Source organism: Mixophyes fleayi, chromosome 1 (assembly GCF_038048845.1).
Source record: "Mixophyes fleayi isolate aMixFle1 chromosome 1, aMixFle1.hap1, whole genome shotgun sequence".
In the NCBI taxonomy this organism is placed as follows: domain Eukaryota; kingdom Metazoa; phylum Chordata; class Amphibia; order Anura; family Limnodynastidae; genus Mixophyes; species Mixophyes fleayi.
In genome coordinates this window covers 39,744,044-39,769,161 of record NC_134402.1, presented here as the reverse complement: position 1 = coordinate 39,769,161, position 25,118 = coordinate 39,744,044, and the positions used below count along the sequence as shown (strand labels likewise).

Sequence of the window (25,118 nt, the reverse complement as noted above, 5' to 3'; positions counted from 1 at the left end):
CCGCATTGTCTTTTTTTTTTTTCTTTTAAAATAATTTTCACCTATAATAACTACATTCTTGTGACACATCAAGCCCAGCACTGTGACATAGAAACAGTATCTCAACTATCCCAATTGATGTAATCTGTTAAGGTTACATGTGATATGTTATTGTATTGCACTATGCAAGTTATTACATTTGCTAGAAAGAAACAAAATATATTTGTATAATATTTAATGTAACATCAGATGTGTAAGCAGCAACACTACAAAATTACTTTAATAAAAAAGCTTGTTTGAATATTCCCTTTTATTCCATCAGAAAATGGTGCTCTATGTTTATGTTCAGTGTAGTTTGATGTTCCACCTCTTCTCTTTATTAAGTTGCTGTCTGCGGAGAGTCATTTCGTTTCCAGCTAAACCTCTTCACTGACAGTAGGGGAGTTTAAATAAACCAGCCTATTCAATCCTATTATTTCAATACTCACCTTCTTTTCTTTCTTACAGAAAATGAACTTTTCTCGTCCTCTGTATTAAGCAAACCTTCCCTGATCTGCTTCTCAATGACCGCCCATAGTTCCTGTTTCCTGGAGAGGAAAATAGACATAGAAATTAATTCTGGAATCAGACCTCATTTATGTCCTTTATAAAGTCAGCACACTTTCCCTAACCTACATTGGCTCCAAGTATGTGGAGATGTAGGGGGCCAACCCAGATTATTTCATCCAGTTCCTTCAAGGTCTGTCTATCTGCGAGGATTAGTTTCAGTTGTCTATTGCTACTAACATCTCAGTTGCAAATGGTAATTCTGTTCATGCACCTGACATGCTCAGAACCTGTACAGCCAGTCACCCTGCACATTCATACAACCAGTGTTATCATGGGGTCCTCGGGTCTGCAGGGGATTCCTCAACTAATGTGTAATTATTAGGTGTAACGTTGTCTCTGAATGTGCCTAAGTGGCTTACATCGGTCCTCTTCCTTCCAGAAAAGCTCCAGTCTGGGATTATTACTGCCTTTGTTTCAGCTTTTCTGACAGTTTCAATAAGCCTTGTCGTTTTTCTGCAAAACTGCCATGCCTGCGTCAAGGTAATATGGGGTGTATTTACTAAGGCAAATTATGAGGAAAACGTGGGGTATTTCCACGCACCAGACTTTAATGCTGGCCCAAGTTAAAGATGTCAATTTGAGGCCAAGATCAAAATTCTCAGCAAGCCTGCTTGCTGGGCTGGGGGCATCTCTCCCCCCGTACCCAGTCCCATAGTGCTGGGTCACTGGCCTACCTGCATTTTTTTACCCTTTAAAATGTTCCTAATAGGCTGCTGAGCCGGGCCCCACCGGGCCCCACCCACCCCCAGGCTAGTATTTGCCATCCAGCTTGTGACCACTTCTTCCAGCTAAGCCTCATATCTATGGGTCTTTGTTAATAATCTTTCAACCTTGAACAATTTCACAGTTATCTGGGTCCAGGTAGAATTGTGGCTAAATAGATCAGAACATTTTAATTACTCCTGTGATTACATCTGTCATTTGATGGGATTACTTTTGAACAACAGTAACTCGAGAGCCACAGGTTGTCTAAAACTCACTGTTTGGGCATCTGCTATAACATATGCAGAAGGTCAGTAATCATTCGCCACACAGCACTGACACAGGGGTCGTAGACAGACAACAAGGGGTTGGTGAAATTGGTGTATGATGACCTTATACAGCAAGGGGAAAGAGCAAGCCATGATTGTAATAACACACATACACAAAGTCAGGTGACAGATTAAGTTATAGTTTTCCTGATTAAAAAAAAAGGGTAAAAGGCAAGTAATGCATTTCAATAACACTGCGCAATCCAACGGGTGACCTAAATCAGTTAAAAGGGTAAATTAAAGTTAATGTCAAAATGAAAGAACAGGCTAGCAATTATCGCTTCTCGCTAGTAATTTTAAGAACTGTTGACATTGTGTTATCAGCCCAAGGATAGATATTTTTTTTCCCCCTCAAACAATACACTGAAATTGGATTTTGCTAGCAGGAACTGACATGTGCTTACCTCTTCCTGAAGCTGTCAGCTCCATCCTCATTGTTGTCAGTCTCTGTAACACTGTCTGAATATTTATGACCCACTGAATACAGAAGAGAAGAGATTTCACTCTCCGAGCTGGTGGGTAGCAATAGGCTGAAGACTCGATGCAGCATCCCCTCTGGTACCAGCGATCGTTTAGTCAGATAAGCTGCCAATCGGATATCCTGGAGAAAATGAATGAATTAACGGCAGCGTGTCAAGCAGTCAATGTCGGACAGAAACGAACCATCGCTTTGCCAGAGAGTCAGCGCTGCATACTAAGAGTTTGAATAATAAAATAGATTGATTGCAAATGTGAATTTATTTCACCAATTTATATTGCGTTACAAATTCATAATGCCCTATGCTTTAAAATATAATCGTGTTCTGCAATAAATGTCACAAAAATAAAAAAAGTCAAGGAAATGTTTTTCTTTCTGTTTTATTGACTGCTGTATTCACCTGTGTCTGTGGATTCACAGTGTTTGTAACTATAATAAGCTTCAACAGCTGAAACACACAACAATTAACAAAAAAAAAAATTCTATTGTTTTGCAACAAAGAAAAAGTTGCTGATTAAGCTGAAGCACTATGGGCCGACTGAGTCATCCTTTGCCATATGTGTTTGTCCAATCCATGTAAAGAAAGCCAGAAAGGGTGCCAAAAGAAAACCATCCTCCTTTTTGTTATACATCTTTAAAAATGATGAGCTTTCAGGAAGTGTAAGTTGAGAATCTGCAGGTTGGTAAGTGTGTAAATCGTACTATAGTAGTTGAACATTTCTGAAGACATATCATCTAGTTTTGGAATAAGTTGCTAAATATGGACCGGCTTTTACATTTTTTAATGATTATTTTAATTTAAAAAAACAAACTATTAAAAAATAATAATAACTTTTTTATTTCTTACTAGGTAAGCATTTTTCTTGTGGAGTCATGCAAAATATATTTGAAGAGACGCCCACCCTTATCCATTGGACCATGGGTTATTCCATTCCTTGTGAGCAGTTGTGTAGGACGTACCTGGTTGTGTAGTCTTAGGACTGTGTCCATTTGGGCTTTCGTCTCTTGATCTTCAACAAATGCAAACTCCATTTCTTCCCTCTGCATTCTAGAGCAAACACAATTAGATTAATATGATCCTTAACTTTATTGTCTTTTACTGGTCCTTCTGTATATAACACTGTGTCATACTTCTAAAAGTGGGTTTTTTACTTTAAGAACAGCGAGGCTGAAAAACAGATCAGGTGCGTGCAATAAGTAATTCTTGGCTTTTAAAAATGCACATCCATAAGTTATTAAATGGCAATATTTCATCTCTTAGCATATATATTCCCCTGAACGGAAAATAAGACATATGACAACATTCTACTGCACTGGTTTTCAAACCTGTCCTAAGTTTTTACCAATGATTTGTGTTTGTGTATCTGCTGATAGGAGCACAAGCAGAATTTTGAATGTGCCAACAATCTAATATCCACTGGTGTTTCCAAGAGCCAGAAAGCATGCACTGCTGTGTAGGATAGATTTGAGAACCAGTACTTTAATGTGTGCCTACAAAATGCAGACCTTAATAAATAGACATGTGTCTCGTTCGCACAAAAAAACCACACAGTTGTTGTCAACTCTTATCCTTACTGTTGAAAATCTATATGTATCTATCAAAATGAAAGTATGAAGTTGGTTCATATTTTGATCAAAACATTTAAGCTTGCAACCCAACGTCAAGGGTATTCATGATTGCAAGTCCTACATGACCATCTATGCTTCTAACACTGAAATGCAGTTAAAAATGCACTCACCTCTCAGGTATGGAGGCTGACATGTAAAAATGGACTGGTTTATAAACAATGCCCAAATTGCCTTAAATAGGCTGGATGGACAGCAGCTAAGACAACATAAGGTAATATTTGGAAACAAGAAAGATATTTGTATAGGGCATGTATATTGCCAACCAGCTGGTACCCTGGACAGTAATGGATAAACTGAGCACAGGCTTATTTCTTTTATATTTTGGTGCCAAATATTGCCTAATATAGACTGCAGTCCATCCAGCCTATTTAAGGCTTTTTTTGTGTGTGGTTTATAAACCAGAGCTCTGTTTCATGTTTAAGTTTAGTGTGTCAATAACATGTTTCAGTAAAAGGTTATACATATATTCTTTCAATGTAATACTCACTCAGATCATTTATAACATGCAAGTGTTCTAGATGATTAACACGCACGTTCCTATGTAATCATTACACGAACGGCGTTGTGGCGCTTGCTCACCTGTCTCTGTAGAGATTTATTAAGCATTTCCTCCTGTTCAGGGCCTGGCGAAGAGTCGCTGACACGGGCAAACTCTCCTCTTCACCGGGAACATCCACAGTGACGTGAAGTTTATCCTCTTCCTTACTTTTACTGACGATCGTCTCGCTTTGTTTCCAAGTTTCCAAATTCTTATCCATCTCTCTTATTTCCTATAGTGTAGAAAGTTAAAATAAAATAGAAAATCCCTAATCTTTTTAAAATGCGCTTTTTTTATGTGAAGAATTAACATGGAAACAGCGGTCGAACTAGAAATACAGACACATTTTGTTACGTATCAACAGTTCTGAAATGCGCATTTTATGCCACAAAAAATGTCCCTACATCCACCTGTAAATGATTCCCAAAGAGCATAATTCATTAATGTCGTCTTAAAAAGTATTATTGTGATATGTCATTTCTCTTAAAATTTGTCTCAATCCCCACCCCACCCTCATGCTGCCCCCCCTCCCCCCTCCATCTATCTCTGATTTATGTTCTCCCTTCTGTATGGGTTTTTTTATTTTTCTTTCAGCTACATTGAATGTACCTGTATTGTGTTTACATTATTTTATTCTATATCAAAAATGCAAAACAATTTTCATGCTAAAAAAAACAAAACAAAAACTATTATTGTGAATTAATCACCGCCACCAGTGAAATGTTAACATTTCTTATTATATTGATATTGGTGAAGAATTTTCGTTAAAAAATAAAACATAAATAATATAATGTGGTTTTGTAAATTTCTTATTCAGTGTAGGACAGAGAAAACCCCTTTTCTGTGAATTTTTCATTTAAGGAAAAATAGTTCACACATGTTTTGGTTTGTGTATTCCATTCAAAGTCAGAAATTGGCAAAGAGTTTGTGAAAGAGAAGTAAATGTACACAGCACCAGGGGAAATTAGAGATAGGGGTGTAAAATGGGAAAAATCACTTATGCGAGAGATGAGTTTTCAGTTTTCATTCCTAGGACCAAACAAGAAAGACTGACATCGGAATTGAGATGGGAGACTGACACCGAGCAATCTCAGCGACAGAGAAAACACAGCAGAGAGACAGGACCTGACACAAGCGAGCAGGAGCCTTCATTGCCAACACAAGAAAGATTCTAGTATAATGTCAATCGCTTTTTATATAATGTGAGGAGACACGGCTCTGCTCAATGCATAACAAGTCATCAAGTTAAACTTTCCATTTTCCTCTGATTTCTGGGCATCTGCAGGTTTCAAATGACTGATTTCAGGGAACCTGCGCTGAGCCGTAACAGGTCTATGAAAACGGACTTATTTACATGCAGAGAGGATAAAACTCAAATTCCTCTGAAGCAGAAAGCAAAGACTCCCCGTGTTGCCTAAATTCGCATGCCAAGACTATTAAGAAGTTTAGGTCTCATTACTCCTGATACTCCATATTGGGCAAGAGCAGCCTGGTGCTGCGGAACTACATATCCCAGCATGCCCTGTCAGTCTGCAGCAGAGCACGCTCTAGGCTGACAGTTCTACGGCATCTGGAGAGTCACAGGCTGCCCAATCCTGGGGGTATATTTACTAAACTGTGGGAATGAAAGGGTGGAGATGTTGCCTATAGCAACCAATCAGATTCTAGCTGTCATTTTTAGAATGTACTAAATAAATAACTAGAATCTGATTGGCTGCTATAGGCAACATCTCCACTTTTTCAAACCAGCAGTTTAGTAAATATACCACGTAGTCTTACAATATCAGGAACAGGAATTCTGGCCGCTTGCTCCTTCCTGCCTTATTTTCAAATGTGTTTGTTATAGCTTGCAACACTTACTTTATTTTGACGTTGTAATGTTATTACAGATAGGTGTCTCTTCCTTTAATTAAATGTATTGTTCTGACTTATTCCTGAGACTACTGGTAATGTGTGGCCCTTTGGAAGATTATAGGGTCGCACCGTGCTGCGCCAGAAGTGGTTCAGGTTGCCTATCAGTGGCTTAGAAAACGAAAAACAAATTTGGGATTGGTTGCTATGGGCAACACCACCTCTTCTACAGTTAGCTATAGAACAGTTTTACTTAAATGTTCTCCTCTGAGTTAGAGATATTCCATGATAAAAAAAGGACTTCTGGAAAATATGACTCATGGGAAAACAGAGGTAGTAGCCATAGCAATGACACGTCAGTATCAATTTAAGGTTCCAAGAAAATCCAGCACAAGCACAACAGATACTGCTGTAAGATACTATAAAATATTATTTAGCTGTCCTTAGCAAAACACCTCTACATTGTTCCCTTACCCTTCCTTCAGATTACTGGGTAAGGAGTACAGAAAGCGTGGTAGAAGCAGGTAAGTATACCTCTTATGGCTCTCAAAGCCTTCACTGTTGCTCACAGCCCCCTGAAAAACGAAATATCCTCTAATATATTATTAATAGTATCTAATGTGCATAAATAAATCTAAATAAATGAAATAAGTAAGTTAGCCATTCTGTAGAATGCAGACTACCATTCCGGAACCCTGCCCTTACTCCAGCACCTTACCTGATTCACTGCCTGCAGGAGCTGTTCATACTCATTCGTGACGGAAGATCTGCTCTTCTCCTCCTCCAGTAACAGAGACTGCACCTGCAGGAGCGCTCCGTGGATTTCTAGGGCCTTTAAGTTGTTACTAACCCCTTGGAACTGTAAAGTAGTAATATATTCACCCAGCTTATACTCTCGGGCTTTCAACTGATGCACTCGTTGCAGAAGCAGCTCTCCGCGGGCCTATCAGATATGTAGAAGTGGCAGAAAGATTTAAGTTTAAACAACTTCTATGCAGAAGTAACATTTTTTAGTACACTTGCACTAAATATCATACAAGACCAAGAATTTTTTTAACAATAACGAAAGAAATATAATTTTTAAGGCCTTCTCTAGGGGTGGCAACCTACAGCAGTACTAAAGGGTACCCATCGACTAGAGGTAGAGAGGATCCTTGATAAAGACCCAATTCAAAGACTCGAAACGCTTTTTTTTAGGGATGAAAAGATATTTCTACCCACAACAAGAAATATCAGGTGGAGGAACATTGCTGCATTGCCGGGAACGTCATTTACATTATCAAGAATGTTTCCTCCTTCATCTGGTAGGGAGTCTCTAGTACCTATTGGCGTTCCATTGTTTTGATTTTAACTATTATTAGAGATGTAGACCACATATTAAAAATGTATGGTTTTAAACAATATTGCACCAGATCCGTTTTGGATTTTTATTTTTCCATATATGGTTGACTGCCAAATATATTTGGGAAGAAATATCACAGAGATTGGGAAGGAGATACTGTCAAGAATTTAGAAATAACACTAGCGAATACAATCACAATTGGTGATTACATGGTCAAGGACGTAGATTGTCACTCACTATAGGAGGTAAAAAGGAACTCTCATAAGGTTAATATATATACACATGAATCAGAAAAAGATTTTAGATTGACGATACACGTCGTTAACTTTATCTAAGTGTTTGTAATTATGTACACAGTATTACTGAATTAATATCACGCTACGTTATATTAATTGTTTTTTTTTCCATATGTGACTAATACTATTTAATATTCCGGAAGAGGGAATATCACTAAAGTATTGGACGAAGAACACACGCTTCAAGAAAATTTAACTATTTCACTGTTTATTATTTATCGCATGGTCTCATTTTGTCTGAACACAATCAAAAGCCCTGAAAACTCTTCCTCTAAGTTTTATATATGCTCTAGAATTTATGTGTAATTCTTTCTGAGAAGGAAGCGGCAATTGATAGGAGCGCAGTCTATTGCTTATCAGTTCACATTCCCTGATTAATTGATAGGTTGAATTTTGGATTTGAAATGGGCAGACGTAAACAGTATCTAGTACACTCCTGTGACATCATCCCTCTCTGTGACCAGGAGCGAGTCCGCCACATGTGAGGAAGGGGTTAACGTTTGCAAATGCTAGGGATAGCTCCGCCCCTTATGCACACTGAACATGCCTAGGCTCAATTCCTAACTCCACCCTTTGCCTTTCACAATCCTCATGTTGCTTGCAAAGTGATTGGACAAGCTGTGGTTTGAATAATGCTTGCACAAAACGGACAGCTGCAGACAAGGCAACACACGGTAGGGGCGGGACAGACTTTCCTAAAGTTGCATAACCCCAGAGACCAATTTGATTGGAGTATGATCCATAATTCTGCCTGCTCCCGCTACAGAGATAAGTAATTGTAAGTTTTCATTTCTGTACTTTCTCCTTTTATTTTTAAGAAGTTAGTTTGCATGTTATTATTGTATGTCAGTTTATAATCCTATATCTTATACATTAAGCATTGTAAGTATTTTCTCATATAAAACCTTATTTAAAAAGGTTCTGTCTTTGTGTTCTTACCAGACTCACAGTCAGTCAGACAGCTGGGCTTATAGCTGTTTTTTAACTGTAATACTGGGTATTATTTGGGTTAATGATAACTCTGGTTGATTTAAAGTTTTGATTGCAGTTTGAGATGCAAGGTGCAGGGAGCAGGTTGTAACCAAAGCTCTTGAAACAAACCTGGTGGTGCCAGAATTTTAGAATTAGTAGTAACCATGTGATATAATCAAGAGATTTTAATAATTGTTAGGCAGACCTGGCAGGTTTGCTGGAATTAACCATTTGTCCAACACACATCATGCAGGCTCAGGTTAGTGTGTTTGTGACAGACAGGCTTTATCTTCTAAACTAAAGCTCACAAATAACATGCTGTATGATTGGACCAAATCAATTTAATGGAAGACCCTTTTTTAAAAGTATCATTGATCTTTAAGGGGAAGATTCAATTGTCGGCGACGTGGTGCTCGCTGCAACATTGCGCTCCGAACACTGCCGGCAATTACGGTAGGAATCTCCGCTGATTTTTCCTCTCATATGAAAAATGAGCAGAGATTCCATCCATAACGTTGGCGTAAGGTGTCTCAGCGGATGTTCCAGAAAAACCTTGCGCAGAATTGACGCTTCCTCTATTTAAATAAATGTATAGGACAGTGCTTCTTTCATATGTAACAAAGTACCTTAAACCATTGACTGCTTAGACAATTCTTGAACCGGTGCTTTTATTGTTTAGAATATAATACGTGCGCAGTAAATAAAACATTAGTTTAGCTATACTGCTGGGAACAACATATTCTAGTCTGATGATGAGTAAAGTGCATCCTCTTTATATAACCTCCCCCATACTAACAACCTTGCTTACCATAAAATACATTGTCTTAACAAACGTACATTGATATATAAAAAAATCAATTCTATGGCTTTATAACACCAATTTGCATTGTAATAGATACACATAGCAAAAATACAGCTAGCTCTCAAATGTACAATTATCCTTGCATTCGAACAGCTCAACATAACCTTGTAAGTAGATTTCCCCAAATTAACAGAGAACAGAATTAAGAAGCAAAGACATAGAGTTACTTACTGAACTGCAGGATGTCTAATAGCACAGGGAGAACGAAACATATATTATTTAAAGAAAGGAGAAAAACAAGAGTACCTGTACTTATTGAGGATGCTGCCAATAAAAGTCACTCTACAGACCGTTCAATAATTTGAGAAAAATTTAAAAAGTGCTATCAGGTACTGAGCATTTCAAGCAAAGATCACAAAAGCCAGCGTCATAAATAACAAAACACGGATGCTTTATTGTTTCAGTGTTTTACAGCACCTGCAAATGAGATCTACCGGTAAGAAGAATTCAGAAATGGAGACAATGGCTTCTATTTTTAGATGAAGATTGGCCACAAAAACTCAGGCATGAGATATTGTGTTCACCTTGTGCTCTCCTATCAATCACACAAACTCTTGTGCACAGGCACAGAGCAAGCTGTGTTACTGCAAGTAAATTGTTGTGACCATTATTGATGTTATCTTATGATTATAGCTTCATGTATGACACACAATAGACCTTAATGGAAAACTCCTAACTGAGAAGATCGTTCAGAAATATTGCTTCAAAATTTTTATTACCCAGTACTTACATACAGTTGTACTGTTACATGTGTGACCAGATTGAACAATCCTTTGCCAATTAATCAATCAGTTTTCTGTGCAAACTCAATATATTAAGTCCCTAGGATTTAGAGCGTTCTCTGTGTGTATAAACAGTTAAATTAAACTATTGTTTGTAAAATATTTCAGTTCATAGTCATAGAACTCCACACTCCAAAAACATACTAGTAGGTTAATTGGCTGCTATCAAATTGATCTTAGTCTCTCTCTGTCTGTCTTTGTGTATCTTAAGGTATTTAGACTGTAAGCTCCAGGGACTGATGTGAGTGTGTTCTCTGTACAGCGCTGTGGAATTAGTGGCGCTATATAAATAAATGGTGGGGATGATGAACGGATGCTGTGTGGACACCTTTAAATATTGTTCCTTTCGCGTTCTACATTCAAGTTGTGCCTGGCATTACCTCCAAATAAAGAAAAGCAGATTCCCTCTTAAACTTTCATATTCACAGTGATAACCATAGGTGACCAACACGTAACCTTATAGAATGACATCAGTGTGCTGTAACCATAGCAACCCGATATCAGCTTTGACCAGTGTGATGTTAAAGTACGGCTCCCTATTCTCACCACTTCCAGGTGGCAGAACTGGGGAGCCAGCCTATAGTTTTAGTGGGATTCCTTCCAGGAGCATTTTATATGGTAATGTACATTTTTAAGCGCACATATTCCAATGTAATCAAAACTTACAAATATAATCCCGAAATGCTATGCTAAGATACTATGAGATATGGGCCAGATGGGCAAAGTCAAGATATGCAGTGTAGCCCTTGGCTGCTGATTTCGATCCTGGTTGAGAGTCTCTTTACTCATTATCTTCCTTACCTCCCACAGAACAGATGCCTAGCTCCTAGCTGTGGCCGACCAGCGGCACTTACTCCGTAACTTTCCTATGATTAGTTACCTTCCCCTACAGCGATGAGGACAACTGAAGTGGAGGCATACAAGTCATTTAATGCATCACATTAACGATCTGTGGGTAGCAGCCTACATTGCACTGCTTGTTATGTTCTACTTTTTACATGCATATTTATCAAGTGTGCTTTCAAATGTACATCGGAACTATGCTTTGTTTTGTTCACTTTTCTTTTCTGTACTGTTTAAAAAATTGAATAAAAATATTTGATTAAAAAAAACAAAAAAAACCTTACAAATATGACACATGAAATAAATTGACCCCTCCATTAAATTAATTACTTAAGACATCAATGATGCTGAAATCATCATCACCATTTATTTATATAGTGCAACTAATTCTGCAGCACTGTACAGAGAACTCACTCACTTAGTCCCTGCTCCATTGGGGCTTACAGTCTAAATTCCCTAACACACACACACACACACACACACACACACACACACCACACACACCACACACACACACACACACACACACACACACACACACACAGAGAGACTAGGGTCAATTTGTTAGCAGCCAATTAACCTACCAGTATGTCTTTGGAGTGTGGGAGGAAACCCACGCAAACACGGGGAGAACATACAAACTCCACACAGATAAGGCCATGGTTGGGAATTGAATTCATGACCCCAGTGCTGTGAGGCAGAAGTGCTAACCACTAAGCCACCGAAATGCGCAGTACTTTAGGTAATGAAAGTAAAAGCTATAATTAACGAAGTGAGCCATCATCACCAGCTATTTATATAGCGCCACTAATTCCGCAGCGCTGTACAGAGAACTCACTCACATCAGAGACAGACTAGGGTCAATTTGATAGCAGCCAATTAACCCACCAGTATGTTTTCAGAGTGTATGAGGAAACCGGAGCACTCGGAGGAAACCCACGCAAACACGGGGAGAACATACAAACGATATCAAAAACAAATGTTTTCTGGCTTAAGACTTTTTTTTACAAAAAATAAAATGGGTTTTTCAAAGACAATTTAATGAGCTACGTTTCCATATGACTTTCCTATGCCTTTAATAAGTTCCGCTTCAAGCCCCTGAACCAAAGTAGACTACAGAGACGAGCTGCAGTGAATGATTCCCAAAGGGAACAGATCCCACACACGATTAAATAGGTTGTCTCTCTTGAAGTGAGTCTTATTTTCATAGAGTTAGAAAGTGCAAATCAAAAGCAAACATTCACGTAACAGGATAAGTCTTCCATGTCTGGTCTGGTCGCATCTCATTTTCGTTACCTGCTTAATCTTGTCATCTGTAATTTGCGCTTCATAAATCAGGACTTTATCCTCTACAGATTTCTTCAGGATCTCTGCAGCACTATCCTGAGGATGTTTCATCGTCTTTAAACCTGGCTGGAAAAAAAAAAAAAAGTAATTTCACAAGAGCTTATTCCACAGGAAGAAAACAGGTTATGTAAATACAACATATCTTTGCTTGATTGGAGAAGGCATCTGGGCTGAAATTACACTGCTTGCAAAAATTATCCAGGTGCGTTTTTTTCATCAGTAGTAGAAAACCACAGGATAGAAATCCAAGAGACGGAATCGAGTGTAACAGTTCTATTTAAAGGAGAACTCTATCCAAAAACATGGGGACGGTTTGCTATTGATTCTTAGCTGTGGTTCAGTGAATCAATAGCAAAGCAGAGTGCATGCGACTGTTCTACTCTTTATAAGTAATGCTCTAGTTGGTGGACAACTTGAAGAGAAGGATTCTGGGAAACACTTCTAATAGGGTTTGTTTTAAAAATGGGATACATTACCAGCCTCCAGGCTAATAAGGTCTCCTCCTTTCACAAAATCTGGGATCTGTGGGATGCATTGCTCCTTGGGACCTCCTGAATCTGTTTTACTCCCATAGTCCTTTCTTCCCCCCTCCCTCTCCACATAGTGGTACTATACTCTCACCATATACATATATTATTCTACTTCCCATGTCACTCGTACACTTTGTAATTTACTGTTTGGTTGTATTTCTGTTGTTTGCCAAAGTAACTACAGTCCTATAAACTAGACCTAGATATGGAAAATATGTCTAATCAATAACATCGTTCTGGATAATCCCCGTTAATGAATGCTCTTTCATACAACGAATGAATCACACTTTGCGCTATTGTTCCTTAATTAATACATAGTAGCCATGTAAAAGCAGACGCCCTGGTGACACCAGTCAATACTCCACCGGATAATAAAGAGTAATGGGTAATGAAGTCAGACACTAAATCCGCAGGGATGTCAGTGTAACTTAAATCAGAACACACAATAATATGCAGACATTGATTAGATCTTCCAGATCAGATGTTGAACATTCTGAAGATCTGAAGCGTAATTAGCAAATAAGAAACAAATGAAATGTCAGCGCTTAGGATACGGACACAGGGATTGCAGATTAAACAGCTAACTCTGTCACGCATTGCTATATAATCACATTGTTCTCGCTTCTCCGATATCTCAATAAAACCGTACGCGCCTGTGGAACACGGAGAAAGGGCAGGAAGTCTGTTTGGCGTAGGCAGGAACGAGAGGTCCAGAGGCTACAATATTCTGCTACCAACGGCAATGTTATTCACTTACAGACCAGAAAACCCAATTACAGCAGAAAATCTTGTGTGAAATGTTAATGAAAGTTGCATATTTGTCTTCTGATTGAGAATCAGAATTTTGTATGCAAAGACTGCATCGGGGTGGATAACAAGTCCTGAAAACGCTAACAGAGACATCCATCATCCGCTAGGCTTTCTAGAAACAGATACGTCACTTTGGACTATAAAAGTGTTCTAAACAGGAGGTCTGAGTGGCAGATCATCATCATCATCTATTTATTTATATAGCGCCACTAATTCCGCAGCGCTGTACAAAGAACTCACTCACATCAGTCCCTGCCCCATTGGAGCCTACAATCTAAATCCCCCTAACATACACACACATACATCCCAATGTAACTCCTTTCTTAGAACATATGAACCTTTTTATACATACGGCAGATATAAGACATTATCTGGAGCTCCAGTGTCAAGAAAGCTCCAAAAAGTCAAAAAAGAAGAAGTGAATAATTCTTGCTGCTCTCTGATAATGTCACATAGACATGTGATCACCCTATACGTCCTATAGTCACTGCGGCCTATAGGTGGCAGCACTTAACTTTGAAGTAGTTATGCGCCGCCAGTGTGGGAGGGGCTTATTGTGAGGGGTACTGAATTATTCTAAAACTTTTTAAGTCGTCCTCCTTTCCAAAAATATCCCACATAATCCCTACCACCCAATACAAAAAATGCTTCATTTACTACAGTTACCAGCGCTGAATTCCTTTACTGATGGTTTTAAAAAACATCTCTATGATCAATTAATGAATGAATTTAGTCCAAGACGCTGCAATCAGGGCCATCTTCTCCATTGGGCACGATGGGCAGCTGCCCGGGGGCCCCACGGGCAAGGGGGCCCCATAGGTACGGCTCTTAATGAGAATAAATAATCCTGCAAAAGAAAAAAACCTGCAAAAAAAACCTACAAGGGTCGCTGAGCAAGTACATCTATCTATCTCTATATATCTAAATCTATATACATCAATTTATCTATATCTATATCTAGGGGCCCCGGTGCACTGCTTTTCCCGAGGGCCCATAATGTTGTTAAGATGGCCCTGACTGCAATATAAAATTAAGCGGAAAGTTTGGGTGCAGAACGTTTGGCAGCGGATGGAAGGGGTCATGCTGGAAGGTCTGACGTCCATCATTGTTACTGACCCAAGAATTGTACATGTGAGTTGTGCCTCCCCGAGTCCAGTGAGCCTGAAAAGGTGTGGGACACAACACTTATATTATATGTGCCAAAAGTATTTTCCTAAATGAGTTCTGCACACAGTATCCCCTCTGTTTCCACCTCTATGCTGCTATTGGCTGACACTTAGCAGACAGGTTGCATTGCTATCATGCTTGTTCTCTCTGCTGCTGATGTAGGTGCACATTCAAGCCTCTGATCCTGGTCACTCTAGGGACAGTAGGTATATGTGGCCGTCCATGGCAGCATCTGACAGTGTATGTTGGTCATTGTCTGACTTATGGTGCTGTGTATGGTCAAATCATCATCAGCTATTTATATAGCGCCACTAAGTCTACAGCGCTGTACAGAGAACTCACTCGCATCAGTCCCTGCCCCACTGAAGTTTACAATATAAATTACCTAACACACATACACAGACTAGGGCCAATTTTTGATAGTAGCCAATTAACCTACCTGTATGTTTTTGGAGTGTGGGAGGAAACCGGAGCACCCGGAGGAAACCCACACAAACACAGGGAGAACATACAAACTCCTCATAGATAAGGCCATGGTTGGGAATCGAACTCATGACCCCAGTGCTGTGAGGCAGAAGTTCTAACCACTAAGCCACCTTGCTGTCCAAACCTAACAAAGATTCCGCTGCTTGGTAGTCAGGCCGTCAAAGTTCTTTTCTCCTCAGCCTCCACAGTCTATCAGCAGTGTGCAGGGATAAATCAAACTAATGCTATGTATCATGATATAAAAACCATAATAATACTGATAAGAAGAATTAGAATACTCACCTTTTTCGCAATCTCCAATAGGTTTTGGTCTATTTTCTGCAGCTCCACCTTTCCCCAATCACTCAGGTATTTCTGGAGGAGCATCCTTCCTTGTATTTTAGGGAGAGCCAAAGTAATATCCATCTGAGAGAAGCTGCAGTAGAACTCCTGCTTTATCTTGTGTACGTCCTCTTCAGACACACAAAGAGGTAACAGAAGAATCTTCCTGTTTAAAAACAAAATTCACAAACATGAAGAAGTAGAAGAAGATTTTGATGTTGGACTCCGACTAAAATGACAGCATGCCCGTGACTAGGCGATACGGGTCACGGGTTACATACCAATCTCCGCACCGGTCACAACAGTTTGCCATGGTCAATATGGTGACAATAGCCTTTTCTGTGCACTGCACATGGCTACTGGTGCCTACCTGGTTTCCAAAATCCCTCATTTAGGCTACAAAACATAGTAAACAACTGGTAAGTAGGTGAATGTCATGCACCGTATTTTGACTAACAAATAGGTGTTCTACTCTTTCTTATGGTATAACTGCTGAGTAAATTAGTGGGGAACATGTGTGCAAAACCAATTTAAGCTCAGACAAATATTTCTTTCCTCAGCATTAGACCAGCAAGAGCTTCTGTTGGATGCACAAAAAAAACAAATGTCTGCAATTGTTCCCGGACATTACAGGACATTACATGAAGGATCGTCTCTCCAGAGCGGCTATGTGCACACATTTGTAATGCAAGATTCACAGCACAATGCACTGGGACACCGGCAAAGAGCAAACGTCTTTCATTTCTCTACAACTGTCTCCATCTTTTGTACCAATTACTTTTCTTTACACGACGGAGCGCTGTGAGTAAGGGTTACTGCTGCTATTCCTGTCCATAGATGGATTTTAGCGGAATACAAATCACCGGTCACCTACACATACCGTGAATGCAGCCATCTTGTTTACAATCAATATTCCTGTAGTATTTAAAAAGCAATGTCTAGTAATGTCACTGGTTTATGGCAAACTGATGTTTTATTTAGGTTTCCTTGGATACTGATTTAGCTCACAAAATGGCCCCCTCCACTGTGTCTGGGCAAAAGGTTCACAGAAAAGATGAAAACAGTAATATTGTGTTTTGGTTTTTTTTGTTCATATACTTAGGCTGGGTACACACTACAATTTTGTCACCCGATTATCGGGCCAGTCACATGATAAATGACTGTTAGGTCCGATATCGCATTAGTGTGTACACATCCACAATCATGTTTCATCGATCCAAAGCACATTGTAATTATTTCATTTGATTTTATAACCGGACTAAAAATCTCTATAAACGAATGAACGATGTCGGCCAAATTCTGCAGTGTGTACACACTCACGACCAGCAGTGTCCATAGATCTCCATAGAGTTTACAGAGTCACAATATTTTCAGCCGATGGTTATGACAGATGAAGAGCACAGATCTGACGGTAAATCATGTAAAACGTGTATAGTGTGTACACATGAATCGGCTGCTGATCGGGACTTTCAGTCATTGGTAAAACGATATCGCATCATTTTGTATATTGTGTACCCAGCCTTACACTCTGAATAAAAACAGTGAGGATTTCTGTTACCATTATATATAAAAAAATCGTGTTACAGACAATGTCTCACATGCCAAAACCGCATCTTTGAGAGACTAACTAAAAACTTTGAGACTCTGAGACAGTGACTAAACAATGGTGCATGCCGATCAATCAGATTTCTACTGCAAAGTCTGAATTATGTTCACACGCAACATTTTTAAACAGACTTCTTCTAAATTTTTTTAGCATATTCAAAATGAAGAGATAAATAAATATTGTGTGACTATTATTTTATAGATATGTTTTTGTTTTTTTTAAATATAAATATCTCTTCTTATCTTGTAAACACCGCAGCGTGCATAGTGTCAGGGCACATCTATGTATAATTCATGAAGGAGACGGTCTTGATGCTGAGTATACGTACGTGAATAGCAGCTGTTCCCAGTGTCTCAGATTCTTTTGCTCTTTAAGGTTCAGTTTGAATTCATCATCCAGCTTCCGTACGGTGCTCTCCAGAGACGCCCTTGACTCCCCCACCTTGTCACTTTCCTCCTTTTCCAGTTGCTGAGCCAAGAGTGCCGTCTCTCTATTGTGCTCATCTAACACTTGTTGGAGATGCAGCCTGGGCACATTGAGTTTTAACATTTCTTGTATAATTACAGCACTCTGGATGTGTTTGAGATCTTCAATTGCCTTCTCGGTAAGGCTGCATTTAATCTCCTTCAATTCGTCTGTGGCTTCATTATCGTGCTTCTCGTAGAGCTCTTCAAGCTCCCGGCAATGATTAGCAAACAGCTTTCTCCAGTGCTCCAAATAGGGCTGCACTTCCTTAGAGTTCTTCCCGACCTCCTGCATGCTGTTCAGCTCTTTCTTCTGTTCTTTTAGCTAAACAGTAAAAAGCAGACTAAATAAATAGCACAACAGGATGACATGATCACACACAAACCATAAGTCTAGTTATAGAAACACTAAAAGGCAAAAAGTAGAAAAAATATAAAAAGAACTTAATCCTTAAAAGTGCTTGGTAACCTTTTTGTAAATCAAACATCTGCCAAGAGACAGATAACTGATCCACCTGTTCCTCCCACACCTCCTCCCTACAGATTTCAATGGATTCTGTAGCCCAGCATTGCGACTGAAAGTTTTAGTTTGTACTAGAGAACTTAACTGAACAGCCTTAGGGGTGCACTGTGACTGGTAACTAGAAAGACCAGCAGATCAGGGTACACATAGGTAGATGGGACAAAACACTTCTAAAGTTCCACCTCCATCAGAGCCTTTTACAAATAGGAGAACACCGTATATTCAGCAGGTCCACTGATGGTGTGAAAGAACTAGCTTTAATTTGCAATCCATGGCTTCTGTTTTGGATATTGGCCCAATAGGTTAAAGTACAGTGCTCCTCTTTATTCTGTCAGTCTATCATCCTGGTCAAAACTGGTATTATAACAAGGGTGACATGTAACGAGATTAATACATTTTAATGTGCACACGTGCTGGGAATATACTCTACCTAGTGGTAAGTGATGGTGCTGTTATAAAGGGAGGCATTATAAAAAGGTAGCACTGCACCTAAAAAATAGTTATTCCACCATTGTACTACAGGGTAGTGCCTACGTAGGCAACTGAAATATTTCCCATTCCTTATAATGTACACTATAAAACACAAATATTGAAACAATCACAATTAGAGCTAAGAACATGGTATAAACCACTAATATAGCCTCTATACAGTTACACAGACACACTACTGGCTATATACTTCCAACATTTCAAATGGCTATAAATAGAAAATCAGCTATAAAAGGCTACGAAGGGAAAATCATTTGCACGGTACGCCGATGGGGCCTGAGTTCGCCTACCCTCTATGACTTGCTATAAAATTATACATCTCTGTAGATTTTGAACGCGTAAAGTCACCATCCAAAGAGAAACACATTTTTTAAAAAAAAATCTATCAACATGTAATTAAAATACAGGGTGGACAGTATTATAAATCTAGGAGGCCAGACAGACATTTTTGGGAGTCAGTGGGGGAGTTTGGTCCAGAACTTGAGGATATTTTGGAAGGAAAGTGGTACAGTTGGCAGATATGGTACATTGCTGCTCCCTATAATCTTGCTGCCAGTAACGATTGGCAACATAGGGGGAATACCTTGAAAGCTTTATTAATGTTATTATACTTTGTTTATGTACATATTACGTAGCGCATGCCTCTAAGGGCCCTCTGCACATTGACTGAGCTAGTAGATTTGAATGCTACCCAGAAGAAAATTACAGGTAATGTTAGGTCAAGCAAAGGTGTCATATGGCTAAAAATGTAATTACTGTGTTGGAATTAGGGGGCTGTTTTACGTTGGAGCATATCTTGGTGGGTGGGAGAAATTTTGGAGATGGAATGAAGCTGTTTTTTTTTATCTATAACAGTGGTCAGGGAACAGGGGTAAATTACCCCAAATGGGGTAAAAATTAAATTCCTGGGGATAATGCTGCCAATTCACATGCTGTCAGTTGGATTGTAGACCCCTTTAAATGTGAAATTGCTGTTGTACCAGAAGAGGCTCAAGGGTTGGCAGAGGCACTTCTTGAGCTTCGATGCAATAATGAAGCACGAATTGCATTTGAAAACAAAGCAGATCTATCATATTTTTGGATGTCAACAGCTGCAAAAGGCATTCAAAATTGCACATGAGGAGGCAGTCAAAAAGTTGCTGCCTTTTGCCACAACCTACCCTTGCGAACAAGGATTTTCCACTCTAACGAACATAAAAACAAAGCAGAGAAATCGATTGGCCGCTGAAGAATGTATCCAAATTGCTCGGACATCAAAATGTCCCAATATTGATGCTCTCGTATCAAAAATGAAGCAACATCATTTCTGTAAAACCTGAAGTTTTGAAGTTGAAGCTTTCAAAGAAATTTTGAATAGATTCAATAAAATTTTGAATTTCAATAATTAATAATATATGATTTCCTTCCTTTCAAATCAAGGGGGTAACGCCGGCGTATCTTAATATATTTGGGGGTAAAAGGTAAAAAAGTTCCCTGACCCCTGATCTATAGGGTCCAATACAGTTAATGTATAACTTGTCTGCTATATCTATTATACTGTCACATTTGTATTATATTTATCCTTGAGTAACCTTTTCCCCATACGTGCAGAAATACAAAACAGACAGAAAAAAAAGACAATTACAGTATCCCTTACAATTACTAGACAGACCGCAAAACCAATCTGCGAGCCGTAACAGATTTTCACAGCAGCGGTTTTATAATGAATGCTATAAACATTACAAACAATTAATCACATATTTCATCTTAAAAACTCCAGAAATATAATAGCTTTTATTTCCCCCAAAGGGAAAAGATTAGGATGGAATGTATGCTAAACTATTTTAATAAGTGAATTTTTAGACGTTCAGAAGAAAATAGACTTTGCCTAAGTTTTTTTTTCCCTCTTACAACACAAATGAGTCACTGTGTGCATTTAGTTATTCATTAATAGTGCCAAACTGTTAAAATGCAAATTAGTGTTATTTCTCCCCAGAATCGATTCCCCAGAGCAGCTAACAGTAGCAAAACATTGCATGCAAATGACAAAGCCACAATGTGTCTTCAGAGCACACAGGAATGTAAAAGTGGAGAAATCTTGTTATAGAATTGACAATTTTATAGAGACGCAGAATAAGCCAAAAGACAAAAGCCATCAGAGGCCAAGAATCTATAAACACATAATTCACTTCTGTACCCTTGCTTCCTAACAATAGGGTTTTTAAAATAGTTTGCCAAGATTATGCCTTTGAGACACTGGAAAGAATTATTTTCTGGTTGATTGTCTTTGTAGAAGCAAGAAGAAAGGTCCTGCGCACAATACAACGTGGCATTAATTGCACTTTACATGTTGCACGTAGGGAGAAGCAGGTCTGCAACCTGTCTGGGTGGTTCTGGGACATCGCAAGGCTCTGATCTTGAAAACCAAAACAACTTAAAGAGACAGTGTCCAGAATTGAAATGAAATCATTGCATTAGAAAGCACGAATCAGATCAACTCTATAAACGACCATGACAATGGATCCCAAATAACTGAATTTAAGCCTATTAGGGCTCAGAAGTACTCTCACTCAGTGTAAGTATACATGGGGGGTATTCAATTGACTGCAAGATTTTTTTTTTTATACCACCGCGTTAAAAAAAAAAAAATTAATCCGTGGGTATTTAACTGCTATAGCGACTGTTTTTAGTTAACACAGCGTGAAAACTCGTGCAATTCAATTGAAAAAGAGGGAACGCTGCCCCGCGCATTAATCATTGGTGTTTGCGAGTTTTTAGGGGAGTGAAGGGGAGTTTTAACGCGGTCATGTAGAACACAAAAAAAAGGATTGGCATACATTTTCATACATTTTTTGCAGTACACAACCATTCTAGTTGATAATAGCTACATTACAGTACTTTCTTTAGCATATTTTTTTATTTAACTATTTTTTACTATAGAATCATCTATACCATGTCAATACACATTAGTACAAACATATTTGTACCAAAAACATACATAAATATATTTAATTAGTGATTTATTTATTTTTATGTTTTATTTATTTCATTATATTTTAACAAGAAAATCAACTTTTACAGGTTAAGCATTACTGATATGCATAGCTTATTTTTCTTTTTTTTATCATTATTACATGATTTGAAATAGTTTACAGAGGTTTTTTATTGTTATCACACCCCAAAGAGGTGCGAGATAAAACAGCATATTGGCCTGTTTAAAGCGCCGCGTTAAAAAACAATTGAATAGCTTTTAACGCGGCTGCCTCTCGCACACCATATACTTTCAATTAGCCTTCTACTGGAGCGCGAGAGAAACGTTTGTTAAAAAAACCGGAGCATTAAAAATGGAATTGAATCGCGGGTAAAGTTAACCCGCTCGAAAATTATAAAAAACAGCGTTAAAATGACTTAACGCGGTCTTAAAAAAAATCTTGCGTTCAATTGAATACCTATGCAAAAAAATTGGTCACCAATGCCAGGAGGTATTTTTGAATTGGAATAGCTTGTAAGGCCTCATTTTCTGTAAAGCTGGGTACACAGTAAGGCAATCATCGTGCAGATCACACGATAAACAACCATATGGCCAGATATCCCATTTAGTGTGCACGCTCCCACAATCATGCTTTATTGCACCAAACACATTGTTTGATTTGGTTTTATAAACATCCTAGAAATCACTATCAACGATGGAATGATGTCGGGCAAATGTGAAATTATTATTATGATATTATTTTTGTACCGATAGCTGCATAATAATGCTGCTATTTTCCTTATGATGGGTTATGTAATAATGCTATGGGGGGAATTCAATTGGCCACGTTACTGCAAAAAGTAACGCAGCCTGCGCACTATTACCGCAATTACGGTAATAGTGCGCTTAAAAAACGCTATTGCTCGCAGCTCCCTGAGGTTAAATTTACCATAATAACGGTAATAGGTTTAGCGCGCGATACTCTAGGGGGGATTGAATTTTCCCTTACAATCCCTGATTATAAGTTAATGTTAGTTAAACTATTAGGATTGTCTACATGTTCACTGTCTTACTGGCCTCACGCTCAATTAAACCACACCTACAATTTAGCATAGTCCCACCCGCTAACTAAATGATTGATAGCTCTAATTTCCTTTTTTTGCGCACTGCTCTATACTCCACTTTCTGAGGAGAGGCATATAGAAAAAAAATAAACCCAGTTTCTATATTTTTCTGTAAATATTCAGTAGTCATACTGATTATTTACTACAAATGCAAATTTATTTACTATACCCCTAAAAAAGGTGGAGATGTTGCCTATAGCAACCCGATTCTAGTTATCATTTATTTAGTACAATCATGTCCAAAGGTTTTGAGAATAGCACAAATATTTTTTTTCAAAGTCTGCTGCCTCAGATTTTATGATGGCAATTTGCATATACTCCAGAATTTCATTAAGAGTAATCAGATGAATTGTAATTAAATTTCATAGTCCCTCTTTGCTCTTTGCCATAACAATGAACTTTATCTCAAAAAACAACATTTCCACTGCAATTCAGCCCTGCCACAAAAGGACCAGCTGACATCAGGTCAGTGATTCTGTCGTTAACACAGGTGAGAGTGTTGACGAGGACAAGGATGGAGATCACTCAGTCATGCTGACTGAGTTAGAATAACAGACTGGAAGCTTTAAAAGGAGGGTGGTGCTTGAAATCATTTTTCTTTCTCAGTTAACCATAGTTACCTGCAAGGAAACACGTGCAGTTATTATTGCTTTGCACAAAAAGGGCTTCACAGGCAAGGATATTGCTGCTAGTAAGATAAATCAACCATTTATCGGATCATCAAGATCTTCAAGGAGAGAGGTTCAATAGTTGTGAAGAAGGCTTCAGGATGCCCATGAACATCCAAGCAAGCACCTGGACCGTCTCCTAAAGTTGATTCAGCTGCGGCATCGGGGCACCACCAGTGCAGAACTTGCTCAGAAATGGCATCAGGCAGGTGCACGCACAGTGAGGCAAAGACTTGTGGAGGATGGCCTGGTGTCAAGAAGGCCGACAAGGAAGCCACTTCTTTTCAGGAAAAAAAAAGGGACAGAATGATATTCTGCAAAAAGTACAGGGATTGGACTGCTGAGGACTGGGGTAAAGTCATTTTCTCTGATGAATCCCCTTTCAGATTGTTTGGGGCATCTGGAAAAACACTTGTCCAGAGAAGGAAAGGTGAGCGCTACCATCAGTCTTGTGTCATGCCACCAGTAAAGCATCCTGAGACCATTCATGTGTGGGGTGCTTCTCAGCCAAGGGAGTGGGCTCACTCACAATTTTGCCTAAGAACACAGCCATGAATAAAGAATGGTACCAAAACATCCTCCAAGAGCAACTTCTCCCAACCATCCAAGAACAGTTTGGTGATGAACAATGACTTTTCCAGCATGATGGAGCACCTTGCCATAAGGCAAAAGTGATAACTAAGTGTTTTAGGGATCAAAACATCAAAATTTTGGGTCCATGGCCAGGAAACTCCCCAGACCGTAAACCCATTAAGAACTTGTGTTCAATCCTCAAGAGGCGGGTGGACAAACAAAAACCCATAAATTCTGACAAACTCCAAGCAGTGATTAGGCAAGAATGGGCGGCCATCAGTCAGTATGTGGCCCAGAAGTTGATTGACAGCATGCCAGGGTGAATTAAGGAGGTCTTCAAAAAGAAGGGTCAACATTGCAGATATTGACTCTTTGCATAAACTTAATATAATTGTCAATAAAAGCCTTTGACACTTATGAAATGCTTATAATTTTACTTCAGCATACCATAGCAACATCTGACAAAAAGGTCTAAAAACACTGAAGCAGCAAACCTTGTGAAAACCAATACTTGTGTCATTCTCAAAACTTTTGGCCATGACTGTACATTCTACAAAATGACAGCTAGAATCTGATTGGTTGCTATAGGCACCATCTCCACCTCAGACCCGCAGCTTAGTAAATACACCCCTTAGTCTCAAACGGTGTTCCAATATTAGTCAAGCTGTATAATAGCATGAAAAGGATCTTAAACCACAAAATGAGATGTTCAATTGTTATTTATAAAGTCCTTGTTACTTCAGATTCTCAAACCGCATTTATTGCTTAATTACGGCTTAATAATTAAAAGGAGCAAATGAAAACAAAACCGAAAAACTAAATCACAAAGTAAAATAACACATAGAACA

The 25,118-nt window shown here is 38.8% G+C and overlaps 1 protein-coding gene across 1 annotated transcript in view; it reads right to left on the bottom strand.

Moving 5' to 3' along the window:
• The window catches only part of EVC2 (EvC ciliary complex subunit 2), a 116,128-nt gene that overhangs the window by 10,837 nt on the left and 80,173 nt on the right, over window positions 1–25,118 (bottom strand). The window contains exons 14-21 of the mRNA XM_075194648.1: window positions 17,808–18,268; window positions 15,835–16,039; window positions 12,509–12,625; window positions 6,834–7,058; window positions 4,306–4,496; window positions 3,058–3,145; window positions 2,024–2,220; window positions 468–566 (exon numbers count right to left, since the gene is read on the bottom strand). Coding sequence (XP_075050749.1) covers window positions 468–566; window positions 2,024–2,220; window positions 3,058–3,145; window positions 4,306–4,496; window positions 6,834–7,058; window positions 12,509–12,625; window positions 15,835–16,039; window positions 17,808–18,268 — 1,583 coding nt within the window. The remainder of the gene's footprint in view (window positions 1–467; window positions 567–2,023; window positions 2,221–3,057; window positions 3,146–4,305; window positions 4,497–6,833; window positions 7,059–12,508; window positions 12,626–15,834; window positions 16,040–17,807; window positions 18,269–25,118) is intronic.